Source organism: Rhinatrema bivittatum, chromosome 1, assembly GCF_901001135.1.
Source record: "Rhinatrema bivittatum chromosome 1, aRhiBiv1.1, whole genome shotgun sequence".
In the NCBI taxonomy this organism is placed as follows: Eukaryota; Metazoa; Chordata; class Amphibia; order Gymnophiona; family Rhinatrematidae; genus Rhinatrema; species Rhinatrema bivittatum.
In genome coordinates this window covers 639,072,324-639,091,769 of record NC_042615.1, presented here as the reverse complement: position 1 = coordinate 639,091,769, position 19,446 = coordinate 639,072,324, and the positions used below count along the sequence as shown (strand labels likewise).

The following is a 19,446-nucleotide window of genomic DNA, read 5'->3' as shown; positions in this document are numbered from 1 at the left end:
TTGCAAACAGATCATGACTTCATAAGTAAGACAGAGAAGTTCTCTTCTCTGCCCTGAAACTAAAGAAAACTGTTTGTTTTATTTAAGGATCCATGTGTGAAGGATTACTAGTTTGAATTGCCAGAGACTGAGGTTTCCCTTTGCAACGAGGGTTTCAGCTGTAGGGACTGGACATAAGGCCTGGACAGACAGGCACAGCAATAGAGGACAGAGGTCAGCCCACTTAAGGACATAAGACCTGGACAAACAGGCACAGCAATCGAGGACAGTGGTCAAGCCCACTTAGTCATGAGGCCTGGACGAACAGGCACAGCAATCGAGGACAGTGGTCAAGCCCACTTAGTCATGAGGCCTGGACGAACAGGCACCTCAATCGAGGATTTCCTTTGTGCAGGTATGTTGTGGTTTGACCTGTCACTTCTTCCTGAACTGGTTCACTGCCAGAAGGAAATGGCATCTTTTTTATTTCTGAAAGATAATTCAACAGAGGATGCTTTTAGAGCAATAGACTGCCATTTGTGAAGCAAGAACTGAGCTGGAGATTGTTTTTGAATACCCAGAAGCTATTAACTCTACTTATGCACTTCAGCTGATGACAAAGGAACATGAAGAGCTCTCAGAATAAGAAAACTGCTACCCAAGTCAAAATCTACAGTATCAGCCTATGTTGACTTTGTGGTTTACACAGTGCCTCTGTAAACAATGGGAACACAGAAGATGAACTAGAGTGCAACTACCACCAGTTTTCAATAATACTTGAAACATTACTGTTGGCAAGGTCATGAAAAATATTGAACTTATGAAATATGCAAGGTCCAAACATCTTAAGTCGGCTTTTTATGTTCTTGCATTCCAAATGTGGACGGACAGGCACAGCATTGGAGGTCAGGCCCTTGTAGGGACGTACGGCCTGGACAGTGGATGGTCAGGCACAGCCTTCCAGGTCAGGCCCTTGTAAGGACGTACGGCCTGGACAGTGGACGGACAGGCACAGCGTTTCAGATCAGGTACATGTGCTGCAGTGCTTATATTATCTGGAGCATAGGAGGCAGTTGGAGCTGCTGCAAGGCTTTCAATTGCTTTTATTCATCTTGCCATTCACAGGGAAAATTTGGAAACCCAAGCAAAGGCAGGTTTACTTTCAAAAACATTAGCATTTCCATCACTCTGGTGCCAGCCTTGAGCAGTGAGGGGCTCATGATGTATCAAGAAAGTCGGTATATAAAGCCTTTAATAAATAAAAAATAAAATAAATGATATCCCGTGTCATTGAAAAAGACACATTCACTGGGCACACTGGTTGGTGGACATGACAGTTATCACTGAGCCACTTTGCTAGGTGTGGCCAGACCGTGGACTTGTGTGCCCAATATGCCAGCGGATCTGTCTGCATGTTCTCTGGCTCTGAGAGATACCGTGTCACTGACAGCTGTGCTGGTGTCTCCTTTGCTTGGGTTGGCTGAGAGTCAGTCATGCCAGCTGCTTTCTCTCTAGCTCGTCACACCAACAGATGAATCTTTATGGGCAACATGCCTTTGGCGTTCTGAAGTGGAGGAGGAGGAGGTACTATCTGTCGCTGACAGAGTGCTGCTCCTGCTTGGGCTAAGCACAACTCTCTGACGTGCCCGCTGTTTCCACCTCTGCTTCACTCCTAATCTTTCTCTGCCTATGGCGCTCCTGTTCACGGGATGTTTCTAACAGCAGGTCCTTCACCAATAAGAGACAATCGTACTGTAGGGAGAGTTTCCCTTTCACACGGGGATCACAGACGGTGGCAAGCATGTATGTGTTCTGTTCTGTTAAAGGCCTTAATCTCTCTTCCACCTGCTGCTGCAAAACGTCCAGACATGCAGCACCTCAACTCTCATTCCCGCTTCCTGTTAAAAAGACCTCCAAATGTTCATCCAGGAAATTAACTATAGAGATGTCAGCCAAGGTGGCACTCTGGAACTCAGCTCCTCCATGACATCCTTGAAGGGCTGCAGGATTTTTACCAGCTGACTCATGACTAACCAATCATGATGCCCTAGGGGATTCTGCACACCTATGTCCATTGTACCAGAAAGTTCATGAAGGGGTGTCTGCAGCTCCACTAACCTCTCGAGCATCATAAAGGTGGAATTCCACTGGGTGGCAATGTCTTGAATGAGACGCTTGTGAGGCATCTCCTAATCAGTCTGCTTTTGTCGGAAAACCTGCCCCGCCTTCACACTTATGTGGAAGTGTGCTGCTATGTTCCTGCACTTCTGTATTAACCTATGCAGGTATTCATTCTCTTTGTCATTGGAATCCAACCCCAGAGCTGACTTCACTACCAAGTGCAGAGTGTGTGCAAAATATCGGATGTTCTTAAAGCATCTGTCGTTTATTGCCTTAACCATGTTTGCACCATTGTGTGTGACAAAGAACGTTGCCTGAGGATTTCTGTCTCGCTGGTGTAGTTGCTAGCCCTCCAGCATCTGTCTGATGCATGCTAGAATATTGGCTGCGGTATAGGCCTGGTCCGTCAGGTGGATGTGCAGTAAAGCCCACCTCCACCCTGATACTTGTTCAGTAATAGAACTGCTGCCTGCCCCTGCCTCAGCCAGGTCCCACCAGTGTGCTGTCAGGGAGAGGTAAGAGTGTGCAGCATTCATGGCGGTCCAGATATCGCAGGTGAAATGCACACTCCCCTGTGCCTTAGCTAGCAGCGCTTGGATGCGACTGCGACACTGCTTGTACAGGCTGGGGATGACCTTTCTGCTAAATGTGGTTCTGGAGGGGACTTTGTAATTTGTAACTACGACCCTTCAGAAAATGCTTGAAAACCCACATTCTCCACTAACTGCAAGGGCTTGTCATCAGGGCAATCATTTCCCCAATGGTCCTGGTTACAACATTTGAGGCTGCCTGCTCCTACCCCGGGAATAGCATTACTACACTCCACCCATTTCCTCCATGGTGGGGTTGTCGCTTCTGCAACATATCAGGGGGTTGCTGGCCTGCCACCTGACTGCTAGAAGGTGATGAGGGCATGGGCTGACTCTGCTTTTGAACCACTTTATGCTGGCTTGGAAGGGGTCCTCTGACTGTAACTTGCCACACATTCCCAGATGGCAGTACTGTTGTTGGGTGTTGCCTCTTCATATGATGCGTCATGCCAAAATGAGATAAGATGTCCCATTTGCTTGCCCCTGCTAATAGCCCTGCCACAGTAATTACACCAAACAAAACGTGGGTTAATCCAAGACTTAAATGTGGCTCCAGATTGCAGATGTCTTTCGTGATCCTCCCTTCTCTAAAGCCTTGGGGGTGATGCTGGCAATGGAGCTGAGGTAGTGGGGTGTACCCTGAGAAGCAATGCCAGGAACCTCAGTCATCCTCTGTGCCTGTGCTGACTGCTCTTCCTCCTCCTCATCAGTTTCTTCTCTGCTGCTGCACTGAAGTGGAGGCTAAGACGGGACTAACTGATCCTCCTAAAGCTTCGTCAGCTATTACTACTTCCATTTCTGATGAGAATCCCACACAAGATGATTCTTCACCTGAGTCAGAAGCAAACAGTGACTGCGCTACAATTGTCAATGCTAAGTCTTAGTCGAGACTTCTGTCCCCCCCTGATGCTTTTGGGTGTCAACATTTTGTCTGGCATGACTCAGCCTCCCCTTCCCTCACCTCATGGTCAGATTTCATTTTTTTCTGGATGGAACTGGCCTGCCCCTCCAAAGAGTTTAGATTGCAAACAGGTCCATTTTTAACTTTAATGGGGTTCTGACACTAGTGCCTTTTGAAGTGCCTCCTCTGCCAGTCCCAATCACTCGACCACATCTAGCTTTCCCTGACATTATGGATTTAATGTCACTGCCTAGTGCCTACTGGCTGCCCACTGTCACAGTGCCTTGCTATGCACTAATGTAATAATGTGTGGTGTGCACACACAGCTTGCTTGTAAGTACAAAAGAGGCAGACTGGGGATTTCACTGCAACAGACTGTCCCAATAATAAAGTTCAGTCTGCTAAACTACCCAGTGCCCACTGTCAAGGTGCTTTGCCTATCCCAGATGGCGAATTAAATAAAATGTCACTGTTAGCAGCTTCTTCTCCCTGCACAGAGAGCCCGTCTCAGATCACCTAAATAAACTGTTTAAAAAACAAACACAGGGCTAGCTGGCACTGCAGCAAAATAAGAATAAATATGTTTTGCTCTTAAGTAACTAGCCTAGCTAGCAATTAATACAAATTTCTGAACTCAGTCTAGCTCTGAGTGCAGCCACCTTCTGCAGAGACCACCTCCCCACACCACCCCTACAAGAAAGTGCGTGGCACGCCGCGTGCTTAAGTATATATAGTGCTGGGTCAGCAGGAAAATCGTCACCGAGCACTGAATGACAGCGCAATTGACTGCATTCAGTGCATTTCAAAAATGTTATCGCTGATACGTTGCATTCCGGTGTCCATGCCAACCTGTCCAACCCACTCTGACAGGGCTGTGAGGTCACTGATGACTCACAGGAAAGGGCTGGTTTTTGGCTCTGGATACACCCAAATGTCATCCACCGATTGCAAATGGCGGCAAAGAAAAGCATGGACTGCCAAATGTATGGAACGGATGATAAGTTATATTCGTGGGAGTTACGATAGGTTTTGCTTCCCCATGAATACAACAAATAGGGACATATACGTTGCGGATTGCCAATATGTCGAAAACGAATGCACACCCCTATGGACCTCTGCTACAGACCCAGACTAATCTCTTGCCTACTGTCTGCCACTGTCCTCTGCTACTGAACTCTACTGTGCCATGCTCGCTGTCTGCCCTGACCCTTAGTGGGACCTTGGTAACTGTGTGCACTGATCTCAGCCGGGGTCCCAGACTCTATCTTCCTAACATCCCTGTGGGGCTATCTCCTAAATCCCTGCCAGCTCCTGGAACCCAAAGGCTCAACCTGTGGGGAACAGAAGTGGTATAGGTCAGGGGGTTGGGATCTGCAAAACTTTCAAGGGAGCATGTAAAACATAGAATTTGGCGATTGTGAAGAAGATTAATTTAAATGCTGTATTTCTTCTGGAAATCTCAATATCTTTGCAGACTTATTTAGGAGTCACCTACAACTTCACAAATGGTCTCTCCACTCCAGCACAATACATTGTCTCTTCCGACTCTGGAGTAACACCGCAAGTGGACCTCTTCGCAGCTCCATCAGCTGAGTTATGTGAAAAAAAAATATTTTGATTCCTTTCTATTCTTTAGTGTATTTGTGGGCTCCCAGAATGTGTTCTTTTGCCTGACAAGAGAACTCGACTCAAGTTGTTGGGCTCAAGTGCAAGTATTTCTCTTTTGGAAGATCCCAGGTTTGAGGTTTCTCTCTAGCACTGGGTTCTGTTCCTACCTACTTGGAGTGGTTTCTTGGGCTAGAGTTACATGTGTCTTTTCTGTGGACAAAGAGGAACAAAATCAGCCACACAAGTGGGTGATGTCATCTTAATATGTAGCCCTGCATCCTCTTTCTCAAGCTCAAAAGAAAATCATGTCTGAGCATGCACAGGATTTCCTGTGTCGCTGTTACCACATGAGTTCTTCAGTCTGTTTTTTTTGTCCCCTTCACACACAATCGCATTTCTCTCTCTCTATAGGCCAAAATGATTTGAGCTTGTTTCTATGGTGTAAGAGGAAAGAATTTTGCCTATGATATTTCCTGATTCCTTTTAAGACAGGAGCATTCTGACTCATTCTAGACCAAAGATCTTTGAACAATATTTTGAGCAAATGAAATATTCAAGATGGTTACCCTTTGTCCATGGGGCCTGATGAAGTTCATCCCAGAATACTGAGGGAGCTCAGAGATGTGCTGGTGGGTCCGCTGTGTGACCTGTTCAATAGATCCCTAGAAACGGGAGTGGTGCCGAGTGATTGGAGGAGAGCGGTGGTGGTCCCGCTTCACAAGAGTGGGAACAGAGAAGAGGCTGGTAACTACAGACCGGTTAGCCTCACTTCAGTGGTGGGGAAAAGTAATGGAGTCACTGTTGAAAAGGAGAGAATATGTGAACTATCTACAGTCAGGAGAATTGCTGGACCAGAGGCAGCATGGATTCACCATTGGAAGATCCTGTCAGACAAATCTGACTTTTTTGACTGGGTAACCAAGGAATTGGATCGAGGAAGAGCACTCGATGTCATCTACTTGGATTTCAGCAAAGCTTTGACACGGTCCCGCACAGGAGACTGGTGAATAAAATGAGAAGCTTAGGAGTGAGTGCCGAGGTGGTGGCCTGGATTGCAAACTGGTTGACGGACAGAAGACAATGTGTGATGGTAAATGGAACTCTCTCTGAAGAGCGAGCGGTTTTAAGCGGTGTACCGCAGGGATCGGTGTTGGGACCAGTCCTTTTCAATATCTTTGTGAGTGACATTGCGGAAGGGATAGAAGGTAAAGTTTGTCGTTTTGCGGATGACACAAAGATATGCAACAGAGTGGACACACCGGAAGGAGTGGAGAGAATGAGATGGGATTTAAGGAAGCTGGAAGAGTGGTCGAAGATATGGCAGCTGAAATTCAATGCCAAGAAGTGCAGAGTCATGCATATGGGGAGTGGAAATCTGAATGAACTGTATTCAATGGGGGGAGAAAGCCTGATATGCACGGAGCAGGAGAGAGACCTTGGCGTGATGGTGTCTAATGATCTGAAGTCGGCGAAACAATGTGACAAGGCGATAGCTAAAGCCAGAAGAATGCTGGGCTGCATAGAGAGAGGAATATCGAGTAAGAAAGGGAAGTGATTATCCCCTTGTACAGTCCTTGGGTGAGGCCTCACCTGGAGTAATGTGTTAGTTCTGGAGACCGTATCTGGAGACAAGATGGAGGCGGTCCAGAGAAGGGCGACCAAAAAGGTGGAAGGTCTTCATCGAATGACTTATGAGGAGAGATTGAAGAATCTAAATATGTACACCCTGGAGGAAAGAAGGAGCAGAGGTGATATGATACAGACTTTCAGATACTTGAAAGGTTTTAATGATCCAAAGACAACGACAAACCTTTTCCGTAGGAAAAAAATCAGCAGAACCAGGGGTCACGATTTGAAACTCCAGGGAGGAAGACTCAGAACCAATGTCAGGAAGTATTCTTCACGGAGAGGGTGGTGGATGCCTGGAATGCCCTTCCGGAGGAAGTGGTGAAGACCAGAACTGTGAAGGACTTCAAAGGGGCGTGGATAAACACTGTGGATCCATAAAGTCAAGAGGACGTCAATGAAGAGTGGGTGGCTCGCCAGAATGACGGCTACTGCCTGGAGATAATACCCTTATTCAATAAACATACACATGGTTACTGCGACTCCAACATCACTCTAAGCTTCAACGGCAAGAGGAAATGTGGAGAAAAAAGGATTTGCACTCAAAAGCGGGGAGTAGCTGGCTTGTTACGGCAGTTACTACCCCAAACCAAATAAGCCTGATACTTCACTTTCAATGCATATCCAGCATAGCTCTCTGCTTCAACGGCAGGGGAGAAGAAAAACTGATACTTCACGCATATCCAGCATAGCTCTCTGCTTCAGCGGCAGGGGAGAAGAAAAACTGATACTTCACGCATATCCAGCATAGCTCTCTGCTTCAACGGCAGGGGAGAAGAAAAACTGATACTTCACGCATAGCTCTCTGCTTCAATGGCAGGGGAGAAGAAAAACTGATACTTCACGCATATCCAGCATAGCTCTCTGCTTCAGCTGCAGGGGAGAAGAAAAACAACCAATAAGGGCCTGAATAACATAGTCTGGGTAAAACAAATAAGCATGGGTGTAGCTTGCTTATTGCGGTGGTTACTACCCCTAACTAATCAAGCTTGATATTTCACTTGGATGCAGCTCCATCACTGCTCTCTACATTAATGGTGGGGGTGGAAGGGAAATAGAACCAAAGGTTACTAAGAGCCAAGAGAAAACAGATAAGTATGAGAAAAAGAAGTGTGAAGCTTGCTGTGCAGACTGGATGGGCCATTTGGTCTTCTTCTGCCGTCATTTCTATTTTTCTATGTTTCTATGTTTTAAATAATGGAGACTAGCTGTGTTTCCTGAATCTTAAAGATGCCTTCACTAATACAGAGAGCACGCTCATGGGAAGTATCACATCTATTAGCACTGCGGGTATTCACAAAATATCTTGGAGTCTTTGTAGCCTTTCTACACAGACTAAAGGTTCTTATATTTTCCTATTTGGACGATTAGCTTGCCAAGAGTATATCTTACAGGAGTGGACAAATCCATGTAGATCAGTCTGTGTGATGCAGTCACTAGGATTCGTCAAATACAATCTGAGTCTTAACACCCCAAATGAAATTTATAAGGAGTCTGCTAGACACAGTGCATACTGTGGCTTGCCTTTCCACCAACAGAAACCTCCAAGATAGTGGCTATAGTGGATGAAGGAGTAACTCTGACATTAGCTTTGTCTATGCTGAGAATGTAAAGTTTTATGGCTTCCACAGTTTATTTAAATCTCGTGGCTCATTTTCATTGGAGACCAGCCCAGTGGACTCTAAATTCCCAGTGGAACCAAGCCACTTGAGGACTTCATGAAAATATCCTTCCTTGATGAAGAGGTATACTTTCTAATTCCAAGGGATGTGTTTCTGGCCCTATTTGATAACAATGTTAACTGCAAATTTAGGTTAAGTATGAAGGAGTCTATTTTCAGTATAATCACTATGTATGAAAACAAGTAAGCTATATTTTGTGTATGAATTTACATGGTATCTTTTAATCTGACAGGATGTCATCATGCTCCATTTAGCACTTAATCATCAGAGTGCTACTTCTAGAATAGTCTTTGGCACTCAGACTGGGTGAAGGATACCAAGGAATATAAGAAGGAACTTGATTTTAGTTAAAATTAAACTCTATCAAAGTATTGCATTACTTCTATTATGATGCTGGGTTATACAAAATTTAGAAATAATTATCTGAGGGATTCTATTTCTCTCTCTAGGATGGAGCTCAGATGTGTGATAGCAGTTATACGTCATGGTGATCGAACTCCAAAACAAAAAATGAAAATGGAAGTAAGACATCAAAAGTGAGTCTAGGTTTACATAAATATTTTCATAATTAAGTACTTTGAGTATTCTGAAGAAATGCCTTACCTGTATTTTAGGTGGTTGATCCAGTACTTTAAGCTACAAATTTGGTCTGCCTGATTCCTAACTTGGGTATTCTACTCCCTGACTTGGCCAGGGCTGGGAATATTGCAGATGCAGAAATAGTAGACCCTGGAGGGAGGAAGGGTGTCAGTCATTGTACAGTTGTGAAACCTTGTGGCCATATTTAGAGCCCATGATAGCAAGGTTCCAGAGAGAGTGCCAGTGTATGGTTCCCAGCTGAAGACACTCAGTACAGTGACTGGACTAAAACAAGTTGGAGGGATTTAAAAAAAAAAAAAAGAACAAATTCCTTATGGAGCTGCAAATGAAGGCTTCTAGTGCCAGGTTCTAGCTCTGGAACCATTACTTAGTTGGAAGTTCAAAACAGCAGGAGGAAATTACTGGCTCTAAAACTGCATTTATTTTGAACATTTTTTGTAGAAATAACTAACTTTTTTTTAAGTTGCTAGCTTGAGTATGTTGGTAAGTTTTTGATGATTCTGCAAAAGTGGGATTTGTTCACTGATCTGACAGTCTTCAAAAAATGTAATTCATCATCAAATAGTTGGAAGGATTTATTGCTGGGATATCCCACTATAGCTACCCTCTTCCCTGTGGTGTGTGTGTGTTTGTGTGTGAGTGATTTTGAACCGGAGCTAATTTGGGTTTGCCATGACAAAGAATGGAAAAACTTATATAATCAAGACTTTTACATTTCTATTCTTAATTTCTTTTGAAATATTTCTATAATTGTTTTTTCACAATGAAAGGATGTAATATATTGTGTAAGTCGGTTAAACATTTACAGGGAAATTTAAGCCAAACGTGAGCCCCGTATTTGGACAACTCTAAGTCCTAATAGAAGAAACTTTAATGCATTTTATGTTGTATTTTTTAGACAGCAGAATGTAAAATATGTACAAAAATGAGAAGATATTTGCAAGGCATTTAGAATAAACCACCAGGAATATTTCAAAAGTCATAAGTATGTTTACATAGCTTAATGGTTTTTATTGTAGGATTGGTTTTATCTAAGTTATACAGTGCAAAATACATAAATGGTTAATGCAGTACAGTTTTAAAAACTGAAAGTAGAGATTTTGGTTAAATATCCAGGCAAAATAAAATAAGCTTAAAAAGAAGGTCCCTAACTGTAAGCAGAGAAAATTATTACAAGCTGCTCTGTAGCATGTGAAGTGTTATGGGAAGTCCAGTGATTATCTACTTCCTATTGTAGAAGTTTACATACATAAAAATTACATTCATCCTTTGTGAATGCAGATTTAAAAGAAAGTAATTAGTTTATCTAATAGTTAGATGGCTTTCTTTTGGGCAATACTTTAGCTGGTTGTTAATACTGTTTATCCCAGGACAAGCAGATTGCTAGTCCTCACATATGGGTGACATCACTGATGGAGCCCTATCACGGAAAACTTTCTGTCAAAGTTTCTAGAAACTTTTCACTGGCACACTGAGCATGCCCAGCATGCTAGGATATTCTCAGCCACAGGGGTCTCTCTTCAGTCTTCGTTTTTCCGCGCTGCTTTTGGCATCGTGGAGCAGGAGCCTGTGTTACATTCTCACACAATTCTGACTAAAAATCAGATCAAAATTCAATAATTTCTCTCCCACAATCGGGGTCTCTCTCGTTATCACCGGCCGGTGAGTAGATTAATTCCTTTCCGACTCATTTGAGTTTAGAACATTTTTTTTTCGTCAGATATCCATCGACAGCTGTCGAGGTATCATGGCCACGGGATTCAAAAAATGTCCCAAATGTAATCGGACCATGTCGATTACGGATCCACACCTTGAGTGTGTACTTGTTTGGGCCAGTCTCATGATGTCTCATCCTACCCAAAATGTGAAGAAATGACCTCTAAAGGTCGGAAAGCACGACAAGAAAAGATGGAACATTTGTTCCATCTTCAACTCTTACCTTCCCCATCGACGTCCACTCATTCGTCTCCGGCTGGAGCTTCAAAAAGAATAATCCTTAAAAAAAAAAACGTCGTCTGGAAGGTTCAGGGGACCATTTATCACCGACCCCCATCGGCGGCATCGACTAAATCAGCGTCTGAGCATCAGTCAAAACATCGGCATCGACATCCTTCGATTCCGGAATCTCTACTATCCCTGAAGAAGTCAACAGCCATGAGGCCTCGCCTACAGGAAACACAGAAGCCTTCGATACCGAGGCGTTCACCTTCTGTCGAGGTGCCAGACATCGAACCTCCACAGGACTCTGTGGTAGGACCGATAACGCCACCACGTGTAGCTGCTCTGCCTACATCAGCTACCACGGAGGAATTGAGCCGATGCCCTCGCCGAAGCAGACACCATTGTCGATGCCGGTGACCGCACCTATGCCGGGGCCACCTCCAATGAAGGACCAGCACCGATGACACTACCTGGGGCTCCAGGGCAACCAGAATTTGCATTATTCCAAATGCTAATGAATGATTTGACATCCTCGTCGGTGCCATCCCACTGCAGCTTATCCCTACTAAACCTGCAGGACTCGGAGATGTTCCTGGACATAAACCTGTCGAAGATCCTCACCAGGGGCCTTCAGGACTCTTTAGACCACTGATTCCATCACTTCCACAGAGATCTTCTCCTACTTCTCCTTCCAAAGAAGTGCCATACAACTCATGGGAAGAGAAACATACTGATTCTTCATCGGAAAGCTTCATGTCTGACCCTTCTCCTGAAGGCAGGAAGAAGTCTCCACCAGAAGACTTGTCCTTAACAAATTTCATAAAAGTCATGGCAGACACAATCCCTTTCAACTTAGTGTCTGAGGAGGATACAAGACAGCAGACTTTAGAAATCTTACAGTTCATGGATCCTCCAAAAGAGGTCCTGGCCATTCCTGTCCATGAAGTACTTTTGGAGTTACAACATATGCTTTGGGAACATCGGTTCCACCTATTAATAAAAGAGTGGACACTACATATCTTGTCCAACATGTTCCTGGTTATCAAAAATCACAGTTACCGCATCAATCTGTAGTAGTTGAGTCGGGTCAAAAGAAGTCCAAAAGAGTACGACCTCATTCCTCTACTCCACCTGGGAAGGATTATAGATTTCTAGACTCTTTAGGGAGAAGTATTCCAAGGAGCTATGCTCAACTCCAGGATAGCGTCCTATCACTTTATATGACGCAGTACCAAAGGAATCTATGGAAGCAGATGCTGGAACTTTCTAACTCCCTACCTCAACAGTAACAGGATGCAGCTCAAGCCTTTATACATAAAGGACTTAAGAACATAAGAACATGCCATACTGGGTCAGACCAAGGGTCCATCAAGCCCAGCATCCTGTTTCCAACAGTGGCCAATCCAGGCCATAAGAACCTGGCAAGTACCCAAAAACTGTCTATTCCATGTTCCCGTTGCTAGTAATAGCAGTGGCTATTTCTAAGTCAACTTAATTAATAGCAGGTAATGGACTTCTTCTCCAAGAACTTATCCAATCCTTTTTTAAACACAGCTATACTAACTGCACTAACCACATCATCTGGCAACAAATTTCAGAGTTTAAGTGTGTGCTTGAGTGAAAAAGAACTTTCTCTGATTAGTTTAAATGTACCACATGCTAACTTCATGGAATGCCCCCTAGTCTTTCTATTATTCGAAAGAGTAAAAAAACCGATTCACATCTACCCGTTCTAGACCTCTCATGATTTTAACATCTCTATCATATCCCCCCCTCCGCCGTCTCTTCTCCAAGCTGAAAGTCCTAACCTCGTTAGTCTTTCCTCATAGGGGAGCTGCTCCATTCCCTTTATCATTTTGGTAGCCTTTCTCTGTACATTCTCCATCGCAATTATATCTTTTTTGAGATGTGGCGACCAGAATTGTACACAATATTCATGGAGCGATACAGAGGCAGTATGACATTTTCCATTTTATTGAAGCTGCAAAGCATGAAGTCCGGGCTGCCTACGACAACTTCGATACATCTTCAAGGGTGGCAGCTTCAGGAATCAGTGACGTTGCTGGGCCTGGTTAAAAGCCTCTGACCTCAGGCCTGAGGTACAAGAGAATCTGGTGGATTTGTCCTGCGTAGGTGACAACCTCTTTGGGTCGAAGGTCCAGGACGCAGTGGCCCAACTTAAAGAACAAACAGAGACATTGCGCCAATTGTCGTCAGTTCCGTAAGACTCTTAATGTCTTGCTGTCAAACAAGGAAAGAAACCAGGTAACCTTTCTACAGGCAGAGATGATATTATCCACCAGCATCCAGGGGCAGATCTTCTCGTCCACAACAAAGATCTCAACCCAGACAGCCTAGAGCCGCTAGGCCTCAACTGCCCCCGCAGACGGGACCGGCTGCAGGTTTTTGAGGCCACCACCAGAGAGCAAAGCCATCTCCACAATCCCAAACCGAACTTGCCAGTAGGAGGTCAAGTTTCCTCCTTCTACAATTATTGGTTACAGATAACAGACCAATGGGTACTCTCAATAATATCACGAGGTTACCAACTCAATTTCCTCTCAACTCCAAGAGACTCTCCTCCAAAACCTCTTTCGCTAAACAAAAATCACATAATTCATCTACAAGCAGAATTATCCACCCTTCTGAGAGCCAGAGCCATAGAACCGGTGCCCCAGACTCAGCAGGGCAGAGGATTCTACTCCCGTTAATTCCTCACTCCAAAGAAAACCGGAGGCCTACATCCCATCCTAGACCTCATAAATCTCAACAAATTTCTAAAGAAAGAAAAGTTCAGGATGGTTTCTCTAGGCACCATGCTTCCCCCTTCTTCAAACAGGCGATTGGCTTTGTTCTCTGGATCTGCAAGACGCTTACGCTCACATTCCAATATTCCCTCCTCATCGGAAGTATCTGTGTTTCCTGGTGGGTCATCAACATTTTCAGTACAGAGTACTACCATTTGGACTTGCCTCAGCTCCCAGAGTGTACACAAAATGCCTGGCAGTAGTAGCAGCACACTTACACAAGGAAAGTGTACATGTTTTCCCCTATCTGGACGACTGGCTCATCAGATGTCAATCTCAACAAGGAGCTCTGACTTCTCTCAGCAAAACAATTACTCTGCTTCATCGATGGGGTTTCTCATCAATTACCAAAAGCCCATCTCATTCCATCTCACCTGCTTCAATTCATCGGAGCAGAATTGAACACCATCCTTTCAAGAGCTTTCCTACCCAAGGATCAGGCAGAAACACTCTCCCTGTTGGCAAACTCGCTACACTCGCAGAAACAAGCGACAGCTCATCAGTTTTCTCACTTTACTAGGCCACCATGGCCTCCATGGTTCATGTCACTCCTATGGCAAGACTAGCCATGAGAATAACCCAGTGGACATTAAGGTCACAATGGATCCAAGCCATTCAACCACTGTCTTCTCCAATTCAAGTAACACACCAACTATGTTCTTTTCTCCTTTGGTGGATCAACAGAGACAGCTTGCGCAAGGGCCCACCCTTCCAACAACCAGTCCCACAGATAACTTTAATTACAGATGCATCCACCTTAGGTTGGGGAGGTCACATAGACAATCTCCAAACCCAGGGTACTTGGACAAAACTCAAAGCAACATTTCAAATCAATTTCCTGGAACTTCGAGCTATACGTTATGCTCTGCATGCGTCAAGGACTGCCTTTCACACAAGCATGTTCTGATTCAAACGGACAATACAGTAACCATGTGGTACCTGAACAAACAGGGAGGTACGGACTCGTATCTCCTTTGTCAAGAAGCCGCACAGATTTGGGACTGGGCCCTGATACATTCCGTGTTACTCCAGGCCACTTATCTAGCGGGCATCCACAACATAGTTGCAGATCGCCTCAGTCGTCAGTTCCAACCACACGAGTGGTCCTTGGATCCCTTAGTAGCGAACAGGATATTCTAACGTTGGGGACAACCAACAATAGACCTCTTTGCATCACACCTGAATCACAAAGTGGACAGGTTCTGCGCTCTGCACAGCCAGAAACACCAGCCAGCCAAGGACGCCTTTGCTCGCCCTTGGAACTCAGGCCTTCTATACGCATATCCTCCGATACCGCTCATAACCAAAACTCTAGTGAAGCTACAATAGGACAAGGGGTCCAAGATACTCATAGCCCCGTATTGGCCTCGACAAGTATGGTTTCCCATACTTCTAGACCTCTCGATCAGAGAACTAATTCGCCTGGGTATAGCTCCCAATCTCATAACTCAGGATCAGGGCAGATTGCGCCATCCCAACCTTCAATCCGTATCTCTGACAGCATGGATGTTGAAAGCTTGATCTAACAACCACTCCATCTTTCAACTAATGTCTCAAGTGCTTATAGCTTCACGTAAACCTTCCACACAAAAGAACTATTCTTCGAAATGGAAAAGATTTACTTTGTGGTGCATGCAAAGGAACATTGACCCTTTCTCCTGCCCCACACCTTCTCTGCTAGACTACTTATGCCGTCTTTTAGACTCTGGTCTCCAGACCTCATTGTATGAGAACATTTAAGTGCAATCTCTGATTACCATATCAAGATGGGAGATGCATCAATATCCATACATCCTCTTGTCAATAGGTTTATGAGAGATTTAACTCACCTTAAACCATCAATTCGGCCACCTGTCACAGAATGGGACCTGAATCTTGTCTTAACCAGGCTCATGCCTTCTCCTTTTGAACCCATGAATTCCTGTGAAGTTAAATTTCTCACATGGAAGACTATCTTCCTCATAGCCATTACATCGGCTAGAAGGGTTAGTGAGTTACAAGCATTTGTCATGTACTCACCCTATACAAAATTGCTACATGACAGAGTGGTTCTCCGGACACATCCAAAATTCCTCCCCAAGGTAGTTACGGAATTCCACTTGAACCAGTCCATAGTTTTGCCCACATTCTTCCCAAGACCTCACTCTCACCAAGGTGAAAAGGGCCTTACATACCTTGGACTGTAAACATGTGCTAGCATATTATTTAGACTGCACTGCAGTCCACAGGAAATCCACTCAACTCTTTGTATCTTTTGATCCAAACAAACCGGGTAATCCAGTGGGCAAACACACTCTCTCCAACTGGCTAGCAGATTGCTTAGAATTCTGTTATGAAAAAGCAGGCCTTCCTCTCCAAGGGCAAGGAAAGGCGCATTCAGTAAGAGCAATGTCAACCTCAGAAGCACACTATCGTTAGGCTAGCCTAGACGCCGACAAGAGGAAAAGGCGGCAAGGTCTGAAAATAAGTTGAACGGTTGTGTGGACACTATGAATTCGATTCCCCAGTAATCTATATAGAAGAATTCATGCCTGTTGCAGTCCCTGAAGCAGCAAAGCGAAACGTACGTCGGACTGGACCTGTTCTTAGACTAAATGCATAGAAATATCTTATGCATATTTATTATGGTAGTATGAACCCTCAAGGGCCACAACTGCAGATCTCTGTTGTAATAGATTTGCGATATACAGACTGCCTATAAAGCTGTGTGGTTTTCAGGCTGGGCACAATGTTATAATTAGTGAGGTTTGGGTGGACCCTTGGACACCGTGGCAGCTGACCATGCTCACGGGGGGAAGTCCCGTGAGGGCTCACAGGTCAGGCTCAGCTCTGGATGCACAAACACAGATATTTCTTTATTAGACAGTTTGAGAATCCACCAAAGGTGGCAGTAGTGAGTAGAAGATGAATCCCGGCTGGGCTAGTATTCCCCAGGGCGCTGGAACAGCGGTTTCTCCGTTAGCAGTGCTGTAGAGGAGAGAGCTGAGAAAATGAGTAGAATAGAACATTGAGTCCCAATATGGAGAAGCTTCCGAGATAGAGAGAGTTGGCCCTCGAGGAGCGAGTACCAGATCGTGGAAGCATAGAGACTCGTTGGCAAAGTACTCACACAGCGGTTCCACGTAGGAGATAGCACTGACACTGGAATGGAGGCAGGCCCTCAAGGAGCGAGTACCTGGTTCCAGGGAGACAGCTCTGAGGAGTGGATGATAGTAGTACTCACTGATGGTGTCTGTAGCGAATTCTTCCAAGTAGAAGAGGAGATAGATGCAGGGAGTGGGTCAGGGAACATGGGCTCTCGAGGAGCGAGTACCGGTTACCTGATAGTGACCTGAAAGAAGCAAAAGAGGCCCTGAACGGGTACCCCGTTAGCAGAAAGAGTCCAATAGAAGTTGGAAGGCAGAGTAGCTGGTTATGGAGAGCGCATCACCCTTGCTAACTCAGTGGCTAGCAATAAACTGTAGGCTTAAATATCCGGGCAGCGTGACTTCATCACAGGGGGATGCCCCTGAGGAATGTGCCAATGAGGACCGCGCAGCGCGTGCGTCCTAAGGTACCTGTAGAACATGGCGGGAGGCAGTGTCCAAGCCGGTCCGGGGACACCGGAGAGGACGGCAGGCGGATGCCGTGGCAGCCAGGCGTCCGTGAAGAGCAGGAGGAGCCGCAAAAAAGGAAAGGTAGGTGGAATGAAGCCGTCTGGAAGTGACAGTCGCAACACACCCTTTTGGGGAAGGGAGAGTCTCTTCAGAAGGGATGGGCTCCACCTTAACCAGTGTGGAACCAGACTGCTGACGCTAACTTTTAAAAAGGAGATAAAGCAGCTTTTAAACTAGAACAAGGGGAAAGCTGACAGTCGCTCAGCAGCGCATGGTTCGGAAAGAGGTATCTTCAAAGGATACTAATGATGCATTTATTATTTATTTTATTTGGAGTTTCTTATATACCGATAGCCGTTCGCACATCGTATCTGTTTACATACAACTAATAACTTGCGGGCCGCCCTTACAAAGAACAATTACAGAAAATATGAAACAAATATACAAACGATATATGTAATTAATTACTCTAAGCAACAATATACAGAGGATAACTTAATTGCTGTCTGCAGCACTATACAATGGATATATGTGTATATACTAATAGGGAGTATGAATGGGGTTCTTAGGCAACAATAGAAATAAATACAACATAAAGAGGATAATTATGATGGGGGTGTCATGTTACTAGCAAAGGATAATCTTAAACTATACAGGGTTAACATAGAAAAGTTAGTAGCAACAGTGTTGAGCAGGGAAAGTCAGCAATTCAAATAGTGTGTCGAGGGGAAAACAGGATAACGGAGGAAGGGGGGTGTGGGAGAGAAAAGGAGGGAGAGGGAAAACCAGTTCAGGCCTGGAACTGGAAATTAAGGCATCCTGACAGTGAGGTTCCAATAATAAGAAAAGTAGTCCAAGTGCCTGTAACTAAAAACTCAGCTGAGCTAAAAAATTCTAACTTATCCCTATCAATTAAAAAGCAGAATGAAAATACAAACAAAAAACAAACTTTGAAATGTTTGTATGCTAATGCCAGAAGTCCAAGAAGTAAGATGGGAGAATTAGAATGTATAGCAGTGAATGATGACATCGACTTAATTGGCATCTCAGAGACATGGTGGAAGGAAGACAACCAATGGGCCAGTGCTATACCGGGGTACAAATTATATCGCAGTGACAGAGAGGAGCACCCGCAAGGCGGTGTGACGCTTTATGTCCGGGATGGCATAGAGTCCAACAGGATAAACATCGTGCATGAGATTCAATGCACAATTGAATCTTTTATGGGTAGAAATCGCTTGTGTCAGGGAAGACTATAGTGATAGTATACTACTACCACTTTGTCAAGATGGTGAGACTGATAGTGAAATGCTAAGAGAAATTAGGGAAGCTAACCAAATTGGTAGTGCAGTAATAATGGGAGACTTCAATTACCCCAATATGGACTGGGTAAATGTATCATCGGTACATGCTAGAGATATAAAGTTCCTGGATGGAATAAATGACATTTTTATGGAGCAATTGATCCAGGAACTGACAAGAGAGGGAACAATTTTAGATTTAATTCTCAGTGGAGGACAGGATTTGGTGAGAGAGGTAATGGTGGTGGGGCCGCTTGGCAATAGTGATCATAATATGATCAAGTTTGAATTAATGGCTGGAACGGGGACAGAAAGCAAATCCAGGCCTCTCGTGCTAAACGTTCAAAAGGGAAACTTTGATAAAATGAGAAAAATTATAAGAAAAAAACTGAAAGGAGCAGCTACAAAGTTTAAAAGTGTGCAAGAGGCGTGGTCATTGTTAAATAAATGCCATCCTAGAAGCACAGTCCAGATGTATTCTATTTTAGCCAGAAGATCTTCATTCAAATATTGGAAGAAGGATCCAAATGAAGAAAATAGGATAATGCATAAGCATTGGCAAGTTAATAGTAAAACATTGATAAGACAGGCTAAGAGAGAATTTGAAAAGAAGTTGGCCGTAGAGGCAAAAACTCACAGTAAAAACTTTTTAAAATATATCCGAAGCAGAAAGCCTGTGAGGGAGTCAGTTGCA

General features: G+C 44.5%; 1 protein-coding gene across 16 annotated transcripts in view; it reads left to right on the top strand.

Annotated features, from left to right (window-relative positions):
* Window positions 1-19,446, top strand: part of PPIP5K2 (diphosphoinositol pentakisphosphate kinase 2) — a 620,162-nt gene that overhangs the window by 195,216 nt on the left and 405,500 nt on the right. For all 16 annotated transcript variants that reach the window (XR_003852104.1, XM_029572559.1, XM_029572550.1 and 13 more), the window contains one exon: window positions 8,957-9,043. Coding sequence is in view for 15 of the 16 variants with exons in the window: in XM_029572559.1 (XP_029428419.1) it covers window positions 8,957-9,043 (87 nt within the window). In the remaining variant the exon portion in view is untranslated. The remainder of the gene's footprint in view (window positions 1-8,956; window positions 9,044-19,446) is intronic.